We start from the raw sequence: 19431 nt of genomic DNA, 5'->3' as shown, positions 1-19431 counted from the left end.
TCAGATGTTTCAACCCCTAGGTCTCAGCCTTAATTTACTGTTTTGGCCCAGGGCAGCGAAGGATGAGACAATGAACAGATAAAGGTATGGCCTCCCCGCCGGAGGACGAGAGATTTTCTGCGAACCTCTTAGAGGAACGTGCCTGTCTTCCCATATGTATACGTCTGTCTATTTCTGTCTATTAAACCTTTAAATGTAGAAGTTGTTCGTCTTGTATTTTGCTTCTCGCATTTCTCCACACCTTGACTGGTTTTCAATTCCTAACATTTCCTGTCTTGGTTTCGTTCTTCATCTGCATGAACATTCTGAGTATGTTTACTAGATCTTCCACACAGCCTATATTCTTCTCCCATTTTCAATCCAAACTCTACAGAAGACATCTACTTTCAATCAAGCTCTTCCCTTGGTGGGGACCTTTGCCTTGAAGGCCACACAAACCATCCAAAGTGGAGCTTCAAACTGCTGAGGCTGTGTTTATTATGCGAGGGGAGGTTCTCACTGACTGACTGTACAGCACAGGATGTTTTTCTGGGCCTGAGAGGGTAAACAGCAGCAGCTGTGCACTTTCAGCTGGGGACGTGTGTGTGTGTGTGTGTGTGTGTGTGTGTGTGTGTGTGTGTGTGTGTGTGTGTGTGTGTGTGTGTGTGTGTGTGTGTGTGTGTGTGCGTGTGCGTGCGTGTGAGTGCGCGTGCGTGTGCGTGTGTGCGTGTCTGCAGTGGGTGTGGAGCTGACGGAACAGGCCACACTGAAACCCAAGACCAGGTAATTGCATACTGTCTGTATCCCATTCACAAAAAGGGAGGAGAGAAAATGCAGCGACTTACTGTAAATGGCTGAGAAAGGAACGTCTACAGCTAGTCAAACAGAGCAACAAAGAAAAAAAGAAGGCTCGAGAGGAATGGGGGGGGAGTAAAAACGACAGACAATCAGTGGGAAATAAAGACTGAACGAAAGAGACTGAGAAAGAGAGAAAGTGACAGACAGACAGACATACGCAGACAGGCAGACCGACAGCTTGTGGAACGTTTGAAAATGGGGGAAAACCCCTTTTGTTTTAGTCTCTTCTTTCCCATGACACACCCGGGCAGGTGAGGAAGTGTTGGCTTTAGAGTGCGATCAAAAAGGATTAGAAAAGTATTTACCAAGATTTCCCACACAGACACAATAGGATTACAGCCCCCCAAATCCCTCTGCCCTCTTCCTTTCTCATCATTCCCAGGGTGGCACATGACCGAATTTGTTTCCAATATGGCTATGAGAGTGTGGAATGTGTTTGTCTCACACAGTGACCCTCTCACTACACACAGTCCATGGTGTGTAGAGTGTACACAAGTCACAATGCAGCCTAAGTGGAGCAGATAATACGTTTGGCAGACATACAGCCTTTTGCCGTGGCCCTGCTTTTGTTTAATTTCGAACACTGCGTTCTGCTCTGTGAACGGCATCGAGTCAAGAGCATTGGCCGCTGTTTGAGAATGAAGCACAGCACTGTTCAACAGTAAGTGGGTGGAGATTCGTGTGTCAAGATCTACAATATTAATTACTCTTGTATATGAGCGTAGGACGGCTGTGAGTGTGTATGATTGGTGCTGTTGTCTGGCATGCTTCCCCAATTAGGGGTTGGCGGACTTCCCTGTTAACGAAGCCCTAGTGAATCAACTGATTTCTCAAGATCAAAGGAGGTTGTGACACATTGGATATCCCTTGATCCTAATAGAAATGTCCCAACATTTTGAGCATCTGACTTGTTTCAGTTGTATTTGATCAGAGTAAACTATGAAATCAGAAAACATCTAATCAAATGGCTACCCAGACTATTTGCATTGCACCCCCCCTCCCCTCTTTTACACCGCTGCTACTCTCTGTTGTTATCATCTATGCATAGTCACTTTATTCACTCTACCTACATGTACATACTACCTCAACTAACCGGTGCCCCCGCACATTGACTCTGTACCGGTACCCCCCTGTATATAGTTTCTCTATTGTTATTTTACTGCTGCTCTTTAATTACTTGTTACTTTTAATTCTTATTCTCATCCATATTTTTTTAGGGGCTTGTAAGTAAGCGTTTCACTGTAAGGTTTACGCCTGTTGTATTCGGTGCATGTGACTAATACAATGTGATTTGAATTATGATTTATTTCAACCGGAAAAGGGATTCTTAAAATGTAAGATTTAAAAAGGATTTAAAAAATAATGGCTTCACAAATCCTTGAAAAAAGTGACATTATCAAGGTAAATCCAAAGTCCAGATGACAGAAAATTAGACTCCGAAGTTTATAAAGTAGTGGCAGTCACATAAACAGAGTTTGGAGAGCATGGCTCTTCCCTATTGGTTTTATTTAGGGGACATTTGACCCCAGCTCACTTGGTTCTGGTTTCCCTCTCTACATCTTTGTTAGTAGTTACACTTTTCTCCAACACGATCCTCATATTTCAAGGAGTTTTTTTCTAATATGGGGAGGGGGTGTTGTGAACTTAAACATAATGTATAATGACAGAGAGAAGTGTTTAGATATATTTGGACAGAGAGAGAGAGAGAGAGACTCTTTGTATTTGGAATGGGTGTTGGGGATTGGAAATGTGAACACATCCTAACCTTGTGTAAAATTATGATCTCAACAAAGTAGGGGTTGTTAACTTTAGAGACGTTTATGGCTGAAATGCTTTTCTTATTCCCCCCACAAAATTGACGGATATAGGGCATGTGGAAAGTCTTCTTCTTGTTATGAAAGTTGAATGTTTTCATCTTGTGTTTGCTCCTCTTCCTGATTCTTTTTTTGTATTTTTTATTTATCTTGCTTTCCCTGGTGTCTTGCCAGTCACTCCCTTTCTGATCACAGGATGATCCAGGTTATGGATGGGGTTGGAGGGAGGAGCAGGGGGACTTTATATATGTAAATTGTGAATCTTTGGGGGAGGATGTAGGGTGAAAGGTGATGGTCTTGGTTGAGTGCTTTAGGAAGTGGAGGGATCATCGTGGAGGGACGCTATTCAGTCAAAACCCACCACAAACAAATCTCAGGACCCGAGACCCCCACAACACCCTCCCCACCCCTATCCTCGTCCACACAAAGTGTCCTCGACTGGATTAAGGTACTAGTGGGAACTCCTCAGGACTGAGGATCACCAGAAGCTTGTCTGAAATGGGACATTCTTCTGCAGCTTAAGTGCTAAAGAAATATCTCATGCTACTTTGTGTAACGCAAAGAGGAATTGAGGATTCAGAGTGTTGTGACGTCACGAGACAAAGTTAAAAACATGAAGCGTCAAGGAAGACTACAACATAAAGCTGCGAGCAGCAATAAACGGTGTTCAGGATGACAGAAAGAATACAAGATCATTTGGATAGCAAAGCAAGTACTCTGTCATGTAGGAACAATCTTCCTTTATGTGAAATCATGAGTCTAAATACAACGTCTGGAGTGAATCTGACGTTCATAAGGAGAAAATTGTTGTGAGCATTAGCGTTACATGTGCAAAGAATGAGTTGTCAATAGTTTGACTTTTTATATCAACACCAAATTCAGTGCAGTTCATTTTAGGGATGTCTATGATATCAATGACAAGTTTCACGTTGATAGGCCACTGTGGAGTGGAGTTAGAGTGGTTTAAATTGACACATAAAATCTGATTTTTGATTTGTTAATAACGCAGCCATCTTTTGACCAATCCCTTGTACTATGGGCCTACATTCCAAATGTGAATCTTTTAGTCAATGTGAAGAAGATTTCTTAGGATTATTTTAAGCGTAACCGTTACAAAAACCAAAAAGTGAATTGTTAATACTGCCCTACCAAGCAAAAAGGCAGTAACTGCTCATTTGTGCTACATTAAATACATGCTTAATCGTGTAGACAAGTATCCTGCCTCTATTGTATTGTGTTTTGGAGAAAATGGGGGTCATGTTAGAAGTAACTGCATAAAGTTACTGTGAAACCAAGGTAAATAAATGCCATTTTTCTCAGTTCCACGCTATGAGCAGGTACTGCCTTTTTGCTTGGTCGGGCAGAATAGTTTACTTATTTTTTAAGATATCAATGCCAAACTTAACATGGTTCATCATGGTAATGTCGCTAAAAAGTGTCAAGTTGACAGGCCTTTGTGAAGTGGATTTACAACGGATTTAAATGGACACTTCAAATCTGATTTCCCGATTGAGCAATAACTCAGACATCTCTTAACCAATCCCTTATCTTCTCTGAAACTAAGTTAAGAAATTGAGGTTTTCAAAAATTTCCAAGATGGAGCAAAATTGATCCAGCTTTGCTGTGAACCCCTAAATAGGGTATGATTACTATCCTCTTGTGATCTTAGGTTTGTACAGGATTCCAGTTATAGTTTGGTAGCTAATGGCAATGATCAAACAAGTAGAAGAAAGGGTTGAATGCCAGTTAGGAAACCCCCTCTGTAATCTCCTCAGTTTATTTTATACAGAGCGTTTCCTACCATTAAAAGTTCTTCTCTAGAGTAATCAAACCTGAACTCAGCGAGAGAGGATCTGGAGAGCTTTACATTAGGGTGTTTATCTCCGGGATGGGAAGTCAGTCTCTGGAAGTCTGCAGGACGTGACAGCTTCTTATTTTTACCCTTATTTTAACAGGTAAGTTGACTGAGAACACATTCTCATTTATAGCAACAACCTGGAGAATAGTTACAGGGGAGAGGAGGGGGATGAGTGAGCCAATTGGAAGCTGGGGTTGATGGAATGAGGGCCAGATTGAGAATTTAGCCAGGACAATGGGGTTAACACCCTTACTCTTACGATAAGTGCCATTAGCAACCACAGAGAGTTAGGACACCCCGTTTTACATCCTATCCGAAACATGGCACCTTGGTATATATATACTGTATTTTTGTGTCTGCTACTGGCCCTCCAACACCACTTCTAGCAGCATCTGGTCTCCCATCCAGGGACCAACCCTGCTTAGCTTCAGAGGCAAGCCAGCAGTGGGATAAGCTTCTGTACCCACCAGCCAGTCAAAGAGATTCCCAGTGACTTATCATTCTGGTTAACTGTATCTCAGTTGCAATGTCAAATAGGGTGAATAGTATTATTGTCATGTACACCAGATAGGTGCAGTGAACCGTGTGGTTTTATAGGGTCAGCCATAGTAGTACAGGACCAGTGGAGCAAATGAGGGTTAAATGCCTTGCTCAAAGCACATCAACAGATTATTCACCTTGTCAGCTCAGGTATTTGAACCAGCAACCTTTCAGTTCCTGGCTCCAACGCTCTAACCACTAGGCTATCTGCCATAGGCAAACCATGAGAATGAAAGGAGATGTATTGAAGGGAACATCCACTGTAGCTATAGTCCATTTCAAATATGGGCAACTGTCACATGATTGTTCCTTGAATGTTAGATGATATACAGTTTCCTGTATTAGTACACGAGTTATATAAACTACATATGTACTGTACACCCTGGAACAGCTTTAGTAGAGCCCATGGAGGGTTTCTTGGGAGTCAGAGAGAGCGAGAGATGGTTCCTCACTGGCAAATTGATCCCAACAATGACAGACAGTTCAATAAAAACAACAGGGATGCCCAATTATGTGCCTCTAAAGATTTCAAAGGAACGTATTGATTTCTGGGACATGCCAAATGGCAATCCTCTCTCTGTCTCTGTGGCCTGGCTCAACTGTAGAAAGTAGGGTACATGAGGGATAAACAATCGTTTTTTTTATATGTTATGATAGTGGAGATCAAATACAGTATATTAACACATGCCACTTCATCTACACAGCACTGTGCCACCTTTTCTGTTGTGGTGATTCATAGCTCTTATTTTCAACTGGGCTTGTTGCCACTGCTGTAACTTTCAACCCTATCAAGTAGAGAAGAAAGGCCTTCAATTTCACTTACTGTAAACATTTAGGAGATATTGAAACGATGAAATGTTCATTCCGAGTATGTTGGCCCACACATTGAAAGTACTGCATGTAAAAGTGTGGTCCGCGGAAAATCCAGTGGGATGGTGAGTCACCGACGGCGATTCAATCTGTTCCACCTCATTGAGACTGGAAAGACAATCCAGCAGCAATTCCACTGTCGAACTGAAACATGTGCAGAACATGTGTGCTTCTCAGGTCAATGCACAATCAGAAAGAGCAGAGAGAGAGAGAGCGAGGGGCGAACTGACAACTGGAGATCTCTAAAAGCCAACGCTGGGCCCCAGAGTGGTCTCAATGTCTATTACAAACATCATCGCTTGGTCCATTTAACCATTAGTGTACCTATCTGATTTACCGGTCACCCTTTCTGATCGGCTAATGCCTTTGCGACTTGGCTTCTTTGAATATTTAAAGCAGTGTTGTCAGATACCTGCCAAACAAGCCTGACAAGATTGATAGAGAGCACTGTAGTATCAACAGAAAGTGGTTGGACGGTAAAGCGACATAGCACAACAGATCAACTATGTGATGCTTTAAGATAAACAGAAGTGTTTCATGTATTATTATTATTAGGTGTAGCTTGATGTTGTCTTGGAAACAAGGATGTGACAGACACAGAGAATGGAGTGTGACCGGAGAACGGAGTGTCACACGTTGCTGTCATCCAAGTTTCACTTCTCACTTCTCGAACATTTGATGTCAGGTCGACTTTTTTGGACTGTAAGGAATTCCCTTTTCATTTTCCTATCATGTGTGTGCTCTATGTGGTAAATGACTTCACAATTTGACAGTGAAGATGGAGATATTGCTGTAAATAAAAAAGTGTGTGAACATCACGTGACTGTGTTATGGCCATCCCATTGGACAAGACAAGGAGTGGACATAGGACTTAGCGAGGGCAGCACTTAGCACTAACACAGGCATGTCACGTGTTATGTATTATGGGAATAGTATATTCTTGACTAATGTGTTATAGCATGGTGAATAACAGCATCAAAGTGCACGTAGCAGCACTATAATCAAAGTTGAATCAAAGTTGGCCATAGCCTTTGTACTGACAAAAAAACATGTATGTATATATATATTTTTTATTTATTTTAATTAATCACACTTTATCTATTGTCCATTTCATCCCCAGTGCATTGCGGTGATATTTTTTAAGTGGCCTGTGACCATCTATAAATCTTTCTTCCCCATTGCCGTTTAGTAGGCACAATACAATACATCCCCATCCCAGGACACGGGCAGCGAGTGGGTCGTTCCATCGCAGAAAGCCGGGGGTGTAAGTAATGTGGCAAAATATTGACCCTTCACTCTCGATCCCTCAGCCCCAATATAGCTGTCCCCTCTTAATGTTTAATGTGTCAATCGACCCCCCCCCCCCCCCCCGGCTGTTACTGAAATTATATAAAGAGCTCCCACTGACCCGGCTAATATCCATCAAGTGGAGAAGTGAGAGAGGGAGGGGAGGAGATATAGGGGCGGACCAGGCTTATCTTGACTGAAGGAGATAGATAACACATGCTGCACTAAGTTCCCATCAAGCCCAGTAGAAAGCCTGGTCAAACTACTCCCTGTAAATATCAGAGCACATGCCACATCCACAGATCCTCTCACTGTATCGTTCCCTTCAATCTCTCTATTTCTTCCTCTCTCTCTGTTTAGCGATTGGGATCTCAACATGATGCCCCGAGGCACAGGCAAGCATGCTGCGTGACCCCCCCCCCCACTTTCCTGATTTATCTACACTTTATCTTTATCTATCTATCCCTCCCCATCCCTCGCTAGGATCAATACAGCCCTACAAGGCTCACTCCACACACGGCCTGTCCTGTGTCAGCAAGTCACTATGGCAATAGCAAGACCTCAGCCTCAACCATCAATGATCCCCTCTTAAAGAAACATGTGGCGGTTGGAAAACTGAGCAAACCACCGCCATGTTTAGTAAGACACACCGGAGCAAAACGTTTTCTCCCTACTGAACAGGACCCAGCTATGTCACGGAGACAGAATCTAGGGATATCCCTCGCTGTCCGTCTTGGGCATAACATTAGCGTCACCAAGGGTAATTAACCTCGACGCTATTTAGTGATGGCATGCTTGGTTTGTTGATGTGATCTCCTGGTTTCTCGTGCTCCTGTGTATTATTGCTAAACGTGGAACCCAGTCTGTTATTTTTAGGCCTGCCTGCATCTGTTGCCCTTGGTTTTCCCCTGCTCTCGTCTTAGAAAGAGAAAAGGTTCCAGCTGTGGAGAACGTTAAAGACCAGCCGTTCCTCAAATCCCCCTTTCCTCTCCCTGAACATGCAAATGCACTTCTCCCCTGACATACTACGCACAACATTTAGATCACCCACGGAAGACCATTTTTGTTGGAAAAGTATTATAGTATTATAACATTGGGTGCATTATAAGAGGGAAAACAACCGTTTACTTTTGGAAAATAAATCGAACTCCTTTGTCACTGAAAGATAACATTAGCAGAAACCAAATGGTGAGACTGAAGGCATTTGACGTGTTCACCTTCTCTTTTTGTGGTGGTGGTAGAATAACAGCCGTCCAATTCATGAATGGAGATTCCCTCCCTTTAACCCAATGTGCTGCCTCAGCCAGTCTCTCACAACCAGCCCATTCATAAAACTGTGGTGCTGAAGTGTGTGTGTGTGTGTGTGTGTGTTTTGTGTGCGCATGTGCATAGTGTGTGGCTGTAGGTGGCCAGGATGCACGTGTTTCTGGAGAGAAATGACCCATTCAGTCGTGTATTCACATGTACGCACAAACTCGCGCACACACACACATTGAAGAGGAATCGCCCTTCCTGGGGGCGAACGGTACCCCTGCATATCTGTCAGTCACCTGGATGTTTCAGCAGACTTGTTGCATAGCAGCTGTATTTTGGAAAGTCGAGAACACTGGCCTGCATATTTATTTTTGTTCAACTGGAGAGAGAGCAAAGAGAGGTAGGAGCTCGCCAATTCATGGTCCCTCTGCTCCAAATGGGGACTGATTGGGCCAGCTCTGAGCGAACCAGTGAGCAGGGGAACACAACAGCACAAACAAGAGGGAAGGTCATAAATTCATGACTAGGCATAACGCTTCCTACCGAAGAGACGGACTGCCGTGAGCATTTGCACTCAACTGCAGTCTCTCTCTCTCTCTCTCTCTCTCTCTCTTTTTGTCTCTCGTTCTCTCTCTCCGTCTCCCATTTTCTCTCTAAAGGACTAGAACCGCATCTACAGCCACAACTTCCTATATAATTACTACAAGGTCCAAAACTAAACAATCGGCCCACACAGCTCTGAAATAGTTGGATTAGCTCACATCTTGGAACGCTCAGCGTAGAGAAAGCAAAATGGTAGAAGGGTGAAAAGGAGAGAGAGGGGTGTCCAGAGTTATAATTCATCTTAGTTTGTACAGAGACAGGAAGAGGGAGGGGTCAGACAATTCACTCAAAGAGAGAGGGGGTCACAAAACGGGGTAACAGTACTGTAGCACTTTTTTATGAATGAAGACTAAGGGAGAGGGGGAGACGCTTCCGCTTACTTGCAGGAGAAAATATATGAATGGGACACATCTCTTGGGCTGCTCTCCGTCTAACAGAACATAAAGAACTGCTTTCCACAAAATTTTTATTTCAGTAACAACACATTTATCAATGGCATATTTGGTCTCAGACAATTCTAAAAAATATTAAAAGGTGAAACTAAGGGGCCCCCCGGGTGGCGCAGTGGTCTAAGGCACTGCATTGCCCAGAGACTCTGGGTTCGAGCCCAGGCTCTGTCGCAGCCGGCCGCGACCGAGAGGCCCATGGGGCGACGCACAATTGGCCTATCGTTGTCTGGGTTAGGGATATCCTTGAGGGTTTGGCCGGTAGGGATATCGTTGTCTCATCGCGGGCGGGGTGCAGTGCGCGCTGAACAGGTCGCTAGGTTTACGGTGCTTCCTCCGACACATTGGTGCGGCTGGCTTCCGGGTTGGATGCGCGCTGTGTTAAGAAGCAGTGGGGCTTGGTTGGGTTGTGTTTCGGAGGACGCATGGCTCTCGGCCTTCCTCTCTTCCGAGCCCGTACGGGAGTTGTAGCGATGAGACAAGACTTTTACATGAGTCATTTTCTATTAAGGTATCTTTATTTTTACTCAAGTATGACAACTGAGTACTTTTTCCACCACTGGTAAGGAGGTAAACGACGTGTTTACATAACCTTCCCTCAGTGGAACTCTGGAGACAGAGCATGCTTGTTAGCTGTTATTGAGAGAAAAGGGAAAGAGATTACATAGATTTACCAGATGTGCAGGTATTGCACAATCACTTCTTGTCCCCCCCCCCCCCCCCCCCCATCTCCTTAATCTAGCATTCCAGAGTGTCCCAAAGCCTGGCGCTCTGTTTTCCCTCATCTCTCTCTCGTTCTCTCTATCTCCCTCTGTTTTCCACACCCATACAGGTAACAACCTGACTCAGAAAACAACTATGTTTGATTTGCTGTGGCGCCTTTTCAATACGGCTTCAATTATTTTTTGGCACAAGGGATTAGGACTTTGTTTGCCGGCTTTACGCTCTGTACTCTGAGATTCCCTAACACCTGTCACCTGTTTAGAACTATATTACAAGGCTGAAGAGCGATGAGTTTGATAGAATAATGCAAAATCGGGTATGGGAATAGAGGCCCTCATCAAACACGCTGGGGGCTTCAATAACTCACTTCAAGTCGCAACCACAAACATGTAGAAGAATATCTTTATGTCTATGGCAGCCTGTCAACTTGGAGCTTTCCATCAAATCATGTTGAATAGAGAGTCTTCTGGTCATTGAGTGTGAACAGCAGGTGCTAGCAGGAGCGCTGTCTGTCAACCTGAGCCCGTCTCGGCTCAGACTACTGTGTATAAGTGAGCTGCCTGTCAAAGTGAAGTCCCACTGACCCTACGGAGCATACCAACGTCTACCATGGGCAGCAGGCTGACCGCCGATTGGTTGGGCTGGCCCGGGGTTAAGTAGACATGACCCTTGCATGCTCTAGGGTTCATCGCCGCTTCCTCGTTACCATTGTTGTCCCACAGACAGGAACAATATGTTTCACTGGGCATGTGTTACTGGGACAGTTGTCACTGGGGATAAATGGCACAGTGTTTACCCACAATAGCGGTTGGGTTTTGAACGGGGCCAGGGGGAACTCAATTGCTACGTTTAAAATACACACAATAAAACTTCAGATTTATTCTCATGTTTAAATTTTATTCAAAACATGTTCAAGTTAATTAAGACTTAACCCATCAAAATTGCTATGTTAAGTTTGCGTCAAATTTGCTGTTAAATATATTATTTCCCCATTCGTCATATTGTGTGAACTCACCCATAAGTCTATGAATGAGTTTGAATGAAAAAGGCACAGAGGACGCTGTTTGCAAAGCGCACACTCCCCTACTCTGAATCACCATTGTTTAAAAACACAACAAAAAGGGAAACCCATTCAAATAGCAGCCGCGCAGTTGTGTAGTATAGGAATTTGCTTTCCCCTCTTACACCTCAGACATACACAAAAGGGAGTCTTTGTACCTGGAGTCTGAATGATCTTTTACTGGTTTCCTGGGCTGATCCATTCAGCTTTTCAAAACCATGCAAATGGATAGAGGAGGACAATGGTAGCATCCACATTCACCCATGATGAGTAGGTCATGTATTAAGTTTGTGTCTCAGAAATGCTTTTTCCCAGGCAAAGATTAATGTGACTTCGACAAATACAGTAGCTCCACCCAAGCCTCGAGCAGTTTCACAACCCAATGCTGACCCCGTATCTGAGTTCTCTATATCTCTCTCACACACACACACGCACGCACGCACACACACACTAAACAAACACACACACATACACGCAAACACACACACAAAACAAACACGCAAACACAGAATTCTTAGATTTTACACTAATGCAATCTTTACTTACAGTTTTCGGTGTGGAAATCAGGAACAAACGGCTCGTCACTGTCAGGCACTTGAGCTGAAATCAGAAAAGAAAGAGAAACCGTTAGCGTCATGTCATGGTTTGAGCAGAATGCTATAAGCCTATCAGTTAACCTACTGTAGCTAGCCTTGGTGGTCTGCAATTTACCTAGACAGTGAGCACTACGCTAGCCTGTCTGACTATATACATTGACCCCCCCTGTTTTTACACTGCTGCTACTCACTGTTTATTATCTATGAATAGCCACTTTACCCCTACCTACATGTACAAATTACCTTGACTAACCTGTACCACCGCACATTGACTTGGTACCCCCTGTATATAGCCTCGTCATTGCTATTTTATTGTTACTTTTCATTCGATTTTTTACTTTAGTTTATTTAGTAAATATTTTCTTAACTCTATTTCTTGAACTGCATTGTTGGTTAAGGGCTGGTAAGTTAGCATTTCACAGTAAGGTCTACACCTGCGCATTTTCCTATTAACTGAGCCAGTCTTGGTGCTTCATGCTGTCCAGCAGCCTTGCCAGTGTGGAAGCTCGGCTCACCCTGTCCATGGGCCTTGGCGTTCATGCTACTGGGCCTCGCCAGACTCTCTCCTTGGCCATGAAACTTGACTCACTACCTGGATCCAGCCAAGCGACCTTCACCTCCACACTTTCCAGCGTGCCAGCATTTTGCCAACACCACATAGTCAAGGGGGGAATGATGCTTAGCTCCTTGTTTCATGTGGCATTCAACGTCTTGACGGCACAAACACTGATTTATTAGTTAACCCTTTGAGCTGCAGCTCGGGAGGGTTTAACCTCAAGTCATTGCCTTGACCTCAGTCAAACATCGTAACTGTGATTATTGATTGTGTTTTATTCTGGACTGATCAAAATAGGTGGAAAAGAAAGATAGTTCACTCAGGCCATTTATCATTGGGAAAAATGGTAAGTTCCGATCTGCTTAAGCATATAGCTCTCCCATAGACACCAGTGCGATAGAAGCTGGGTCTGGTCTACTTAGTTCATTAACTAATGTAACCAGAAAAAATGAGGGAGTGGGGTTTCTCACTTCCTCTTCTGCCTCTGGACTGATCTCAACTAGGGTCAGGAGCTTTTCCTGACCACACGAGCTGACCAGGAACATCTCAGGGTCCCTTCTGAAAACTTCAGACTGGCTTGTGAAGCTGTCTTTCGGTATGATGGACGATGCTCTGACTTGAGGCCTAACGATGGCAGCACAGGGTGATTTATGACCTTAAGAGGTGCACTTACAGTGGAGAGAGGGTTACTGTCACTCACGTAGGCTAGCTATCGAACCAGACTGGTGATAGATGGATAAATAGAGAGGTGGAGCTGGCTTTCCTTCCTCCCCCCCATGTCCAAACATGTATGTCCAAACCCCGGCCAAAGAACCACAAAGATATCTTTAGCCCTCATTGACCTGATTGCGATTGTGTCAGGAAGACGTCAGTGACATGTAAATTGTGTGCATTTTGTGTACTTGTTTGTGTGTGCTTTTCATCACAGAGCAAAGACAGACTAAACAGGATATTTTAAACAAGGAAGGAAATCAGACTTCTTCTTTCGGTCTTACACCCAGTTTGTGAAGCTGGAGGACGTTCTTGGACAATATAGATGCTCTGCGGCCAGTGAAGTGTTCTGGAATTCGTCACCTGCTTTGAGGTGCGTTCAAAGGTCAAGCTGGAGGTGTTAGGAGGACGAGGAACTGAGAGGGAAGTTGGGGGAGCTGAGAACAAGTTTAGGTTAGCACTATTTAGGGTTAGATCTTGGTCACAATGCCACTATCTAGTAAGAATGAGTGATGTTTTGTTGAATAATTCAATCACAAAAACAGCAGAAATCATCCAAATGAATGGTGGTGGTGAATGGTGAATGGTGAAATAAATATGAATCCATTCATACTAGATCTTAACTTGGAGTGAGTTTAATTTCCAACCTTATAATTGATATTATATTGAAATGAACCGGATCCTACCATCTAGGCCCTAACATTCTGAATTGTCTTTATGCAAACCCAGCCCATTGGGTACAGGTGCAACGGGGCTTGATAGTATTGTACTATCCTGTTTACCAAGATGTTCAGATCCAAATACATTTCCGATATCAACTGTCTTCCCAAGCACTGGACATTGCACCACACAAACAGGTTAGGAAAGCCAGATTAGTATACTGCCAACACCCAAAAGGGTGAAAAGGTCAAATTTACCCAGTGAGCCATGCATGAGCACACTGGCATCTGATTAGCTACATGCGGCTAAATGGCCTAACCCTAAACCTCGCCTGCAGCCAGGGCTAGAAACCCTTACAACTAGCATCAGTCCAATTTGAAAGGTTCCTGCTTTTTCCATTGCTTTGGTCTTGCAGTTACGCAATGGTATACTTAGGAAAAGTTGATGGTTATCATTAAATATTGAGACAACAATCTGTCCATAATGGCCAGCGAAAACAAAATTCCACCACATAGGAAGCACATATCCACTCTCCACTCTGAAATTGTTTAACATAACCAGAATAAGGAACATGAGATTGTATAGTATTATAGGAAACCAAATCTGAAGGTTAATTTACAATGAACATTAAAAAGTCTCTCAAATTGAAACTATGGAGTAAGAAAAATTACTTCCACTTTATTCCCTCAAAAACAGAGCAAGTCCATAGAACCCACAAAGAGATAGTGAGTAAGTGCCAGCGTCTGTGACATCACCCAGCCAAGTAAAGACCCGAAACTATCCGAAAGGTCCCCTCTCAGTTCATCCACCAGCTACCAGACCATAAAACCTGGCTTGGAAACCAAAACGGAGTGAAAAGAGAAAATAAGAACTTCAAAATCCACTTTCACGTATTTCTTCCCCTCTTCCTGTGAGGAGGAAACCGGATGATGGCGTCTTGGAGCATGTTCAGATGAATTACATTGATTTCTTATATAATACTGTGCCTTGTTGCTATACGGTAATATTATTACCCCCTTTTAACTTTGCAGTCTTTTGCCCTAAGGAGAGGGATAAAGCTGTTTTATGAGAAAGAGCAGAGGCCAATATTTAGTCCACCAGACCAAACAATAAATCATTTCCACTAGTTTCAACATGTCTAAAATGGAACACGTTGGATCGAGCTCAGAAAGGGAAGAGAAAAAACCCCCATTAAGGATGTCGGAGCGTCAGTGTGACTGGCTCGCAGACAAGAGCACAACCCCTGTGCTTAGGCAGACAGAGGGAGAGTGTGTGTGTGTGAGCGTGAACGCGCGTGTGTATCCGATTTGCTTCCAGGAACACCTCGTCAAAAGTCTTTGGGATGCAAGTCAGCACAAGACAGAAAGTGTGTTTATATGAGCACAGATGCATGTTTCCTTTTTTTCTTCCAGACACCTTGAATTACTTTTTTTTTCTCAATGGGAGATCCTGAGAGGATCGCAGAACTCTGTCATAAACGTAAAGGAAAACGACAAGACGAGACCAGCTCCTGAACTCTCTCTCTCTCAACGTTCCTGTCTCCCCTCTCCCTTTCTCCCGCTCTCTCTAGCAGAAAACTCCTTCCTGCTACGCGGGTGAATCCCTTGTAACCACAATCAGTCACAATGACAGGCCTGTAATTCATGTAAAAGGAAAGAGGAGTTCTGCCAGAAGAGCTCAAAAACAATATATTATTTAGGGTTAAAAAACACATGATAGTTACACCACCAACCTCCACCCAGGCAGCTCGGCTTTTTAATTCTCTCTTTGGCCCAGTGACCCTCTTCTTCTAACCAATCTCTTAATGCAGTACAACAGCACCCCATATCTACTGCTATGCATGTTACCTTTATGGCTGACTGAATTCAAATAAAATGTCCATCAAAGGGATCAGACTTCGGAGTGGTTCTCATTGTTGTCCCTTTTATTGGTGTTGGCTTTGTCTTTGTCTGTGGAGCGTGGTGGTGTGAACTTGTCAGTTTGACGCTGCATGAGAATAGGCACCTAGGCCTAGATACAGTGAGACAATTGTTTGCCGGGCTTCATAAACAGTAGTTTTTCTTAAGAGGGAGGCCCATTTGACCTTTTTCACACTACCGTGCCGACCCCGAACCATACTGTGTTGCCTCGGGTATTTTCTTTTCACGTTGACCTTTCCAGCACAGTTCCAGCGTATATTTGACCCAGGTCTGCTCTAAATCACAGGGTATCAATTTGGCTGGTTTAAGATGGCAAACATTTCGTAGTCGGCTGCATTTCTGGTTTAGAGATTGCTAACCCGTTACATATTGCCTTGCCACTTCTGGGCCCCAGATTGACCAAACATTACCAAACAAGCGTGAGTCATTCCTCGGGTTTTGTTGTCCCGTCTTAACACATAATTGCTTCTTCAGAGCGTACGTCACGTTGTACTTTTAAACTCCACACTGCTGACAATTGCTGCCTGGGTCCATTTCATCGCTATGTGCGTTAAGGGACAGGGGCTTAACATGCTGCTTGTTTGCATTGGCTGGGCGTATTGGCACGCGAGCATACTACATGCCAGCAAGGCCAAAATAGGGCATGTTTACAGCTAATCATGTCCTGTCTATGTTCACAAAGGACATTTTTTTCTGTCACTAATGGCCATGTGTATTGCATCAGCATGTTTTAACTCCCCGAGGGTTTCTTCACTTCCTAAACGTCCTTGTTTTACTGTAAGAAACAAAGTCTTGGTACTTCACCCTGTGTATTGTGTGTCTAGCACACAATATTAGGCCTTTCCTGGTGTAGCCTGATGACTATTTGGTACACATAACTTATATACCAATTCATTGCAATTATCATACTGTAGATTATTTCAGTCCCACTCTACATTAATACATCTGTAGAAATTGAATACATATACTTCTGGAGAAATGAGCTCTATCATGACCAAGAATTGTTTGAAGCCATTGCTGCTTAGTGGTGGTATGACAGATTTATAAGCATAGTTTAAGTATTTTATCCAAGTGTTCTCATCAACCAAGAAGTCATTAACTGAGCAATTGGGATCAAACCCACCCACACACACAACTATATCAATAGACGTTGTTATGGACCATTTCCATGTTCATATCTGTCTGACCAAGGCTGGTCCTCCAGGGTATCAATACGACTAATGTTCAATAGATCAAATGCATATTTTAACATAGTATCTTGCTTGTAGAAATATTGTTGACATTTCCCCGTTTATGTTGGTATTTTGCCATACCACTCATATGTTTTCATCATTGACTATGCCACTGAAACATACACAAGTAATACTTTAAAAAAACACATTACCTTCAGTGAGCCATGTCTCCTGAAGTTGGCTTAAATCCTGAAAGAGGTCTAAACACACACACACACACACACACACACACACACACACACACACACACACACACACACACACACACACACACACACACACACACACACACACACACACACACACACACACACACACACACATGAATACAACAGAACAACAAGGTCAAAGATCATTAGACACATGTCATGTCAGCTAGTTCAGGTTTAGACAAGTTAAGACATATTTATCAATCCATAAATATAAGTGATATATCTGCTTGCCGGATTGGTAGGCAAAGCATTGACGAGGTAAACGTGTCATGCAAAGGGACTTTAGGCCATTACAAGCTTCCTCTGGAGTTCTAACTTTACCTTCAGATTCCTGAGGGGGTAATTCCGTGTCCATGTATTTCCTTTTCGCTGCCATCAACAGTCTATTTAGGGGTCCATTTCCTTGTGACTTCTGCAAAGCATCAGAAATATTACAGAACTGGAAAATACAATCAAACATGTAGTACACCCTTTGATGTCACAGGCTACATAGAACATGCCCACTGTCACTAATTGGTTTAGTTAATTTGTCAATATGGCTATAAATACTAAAATAAGTACGTATTACATTATAATTTGGATATTACAAGGCTATTATTTTCTTATTATCAGTAGCCTAATTATTAGAATTATTATCATTATAGTTGTAACTTTCTGTGTTTTTATTTTTTTCTTATAATTTCAGACCAAAAAAATTATATACCACAACAGAAAAACAATGCTGGTTGTCTCTGTGAATTGCAATAGTGATGCAACTCAAACGCGCTTTATCGTTCCATTTGCCCTCTCAAATTGTTAGCCCATTTTCGGTGTTACACTGTCAACATCTCCTGTCTAGAGACAAGAAATATGTTAATAAACAGTGTAAAATAAAAGCTGTCATTTATATTATTTAGTTCAAAAAATTGTGCAGACCTTTTGATAGTTTAGAACCGAACTGAAAATAGTTTTCATCGCGCACATAGTTGCTTCAAATAAATCGCATGCAACGGGCGATCGAAAGAGAAAGCCCGGTAACCAAGTCTTAAAATTGAGTACAGCATAATAAAATACATGACTTTATACATACGTACATTTGCTAAAGTGTAAGGCACTTGCTGGTCCAAATATCCATCCATTTTATAATCCATCCGTTAACCGTTTGTGATCATTTAGGCTGAGTTGAATGTGATCCACGCAGCCTGCAGGGAGAGAGGGACAAGGGGGAGCGATAGTTGTGAATGGAGCTGGGAGAAAGCTGCATACCTAATGAGCTCCATTCACAAAAAAATGCAGAGAGGGGAAGCTATGGCGAGTGATTACCCAGCGGGCTGGTGCCACCTTTACCGCTAGCTAGACTGTAGTCTGTGGTTCGGGATAGACAGTCATCAGATACCGCACAAAATTAACTCAATAAACAAGCCTATGCAATGTGCCATTTGCTCCTCTATAGTTATAATATGTTATTTGAAATGTGGCTCATATAGGTTTTTGTCGGCTAAATAGAATAATCATGTAGAATTTGCAGTTGTAAAATCGTCAGGCAAACCAATAAATTGTGATTTTATAGGACATGCACGTATAAAACTACAATAGACAAATTGTATAGGCTTTTCTTACTAAAAAGTATAGTCCTTTCTTACTAAAAAGTATAGGCTTATACTTTCTATTTAGGCTACATCAATGCCCAGAGAGAAAATGGAAACCGTGGATAATGTGAAAAGAAACAGATGTCGCGTCTCAACTGTATGGGCTACAGAGGGCAACTAAATACCAGTTTTAACCTCACCTTGCTTATAATAGTCAACAATAAGAAAATGAAAAGCTTAATGCGTGTGTTATAAGCATGGGACAGAAATGCCCCAAAAAACAATGTTGTCAATTCTTTTCCAGACTTGAGTGTTGATTTGGACTACGTAGACTTGCTTTTCTTGCTCTCTGTCGCTCGCTTGGCCAAATGACTTGGTGAATCGTGGATTTCCTCTTTCAAGGGCTCGAATTTCTTCCTTTGTCTTAATGAATGACCTGACTTATGAATGAAATCTAGGCTCTCTCTTTGAACCAATCCGCTATGAGACTGTCTGGGTCCCTAGCAACCATGGGCGGAGTTAGAAAAGCAGTAGCCAATCAGAGTTTGGGACTCAAAGAGTCTTTATACTAGGTTTTCCAGTTGTTTTTCATTCACAAAGCCAGAGAGGGGGAGTTAGAAGTCAGAAAAAAAACGTCCATTCATAAAAACCTGCCCTCGCTTGAATGTCCCAACTTGTTTCTCCC

The 19431-nt window shown here is 42.9% G+C and overlaps 1 protein-coding gene across 2 annotated transcripts in view; it reads right to left on the bottom strand.

Annotated features, from left to right (window-relative positions):
• LOC129842384 (ETS translocation variant 4-like) overlaps positions 1-19143 on the bottom strand; it is a 29260-nt gene extending 10117 nt beyond the window's left edge. Inside the window, exons 1-5 of one of the 2 annotated variants that reach the window (XM_055910963.1) lie at positions 18947-19143; positions 18252-18359; positions 17500-17590; positions 17119-17166; positions 11839-11892 (exon numbers count right to left, since the gene is read on the bottom strand). In XM_055910963.1, coding sequence (XP_055766938.1) covers positions 11839-11892; positions 17119-17166; positions 17500-17590; positions 18252-18308 — 250 coding nt within the window. In that variant the 5' untranslated portion in view covers positions 18309-18359; positions 18947-19143. Of the gene's footprint in view, positions 1-11838; positions 11893-17118; positions 17167-17499; positions 17591-17881; positions 18013-18251; positions 18477-18946 lie in introns of those variants that run through there. The other variant, XM_055911032.1, reaches the window with a different exon arrangement.
• Between the last annotated feature and the right edge of the window lie 288 nt (positions 19144-19431).

Source organism: Salvelinus fontinalis, chromosome 1 (assembly GCF_029448725.1).
Source record: "Salvelinus fontinalis isolate EN_2023a chromosome 1, ASM2944872v1, whole genome shotgun sequence".
In the NCBI taxonomy this organism is placed as follows: domain Eukaryota; kingdom Metazoa; phylum Chordata; class Actinopteri; order Salmoniformes; family Salmonidae; genus Salvelinus; species Salvelinus fontinalis.
The sequence above is the reverse complement of the archived record's forward strand: the minus strand, read 5'-3'. Positions and strand labels throughout refer to the sequence as shown.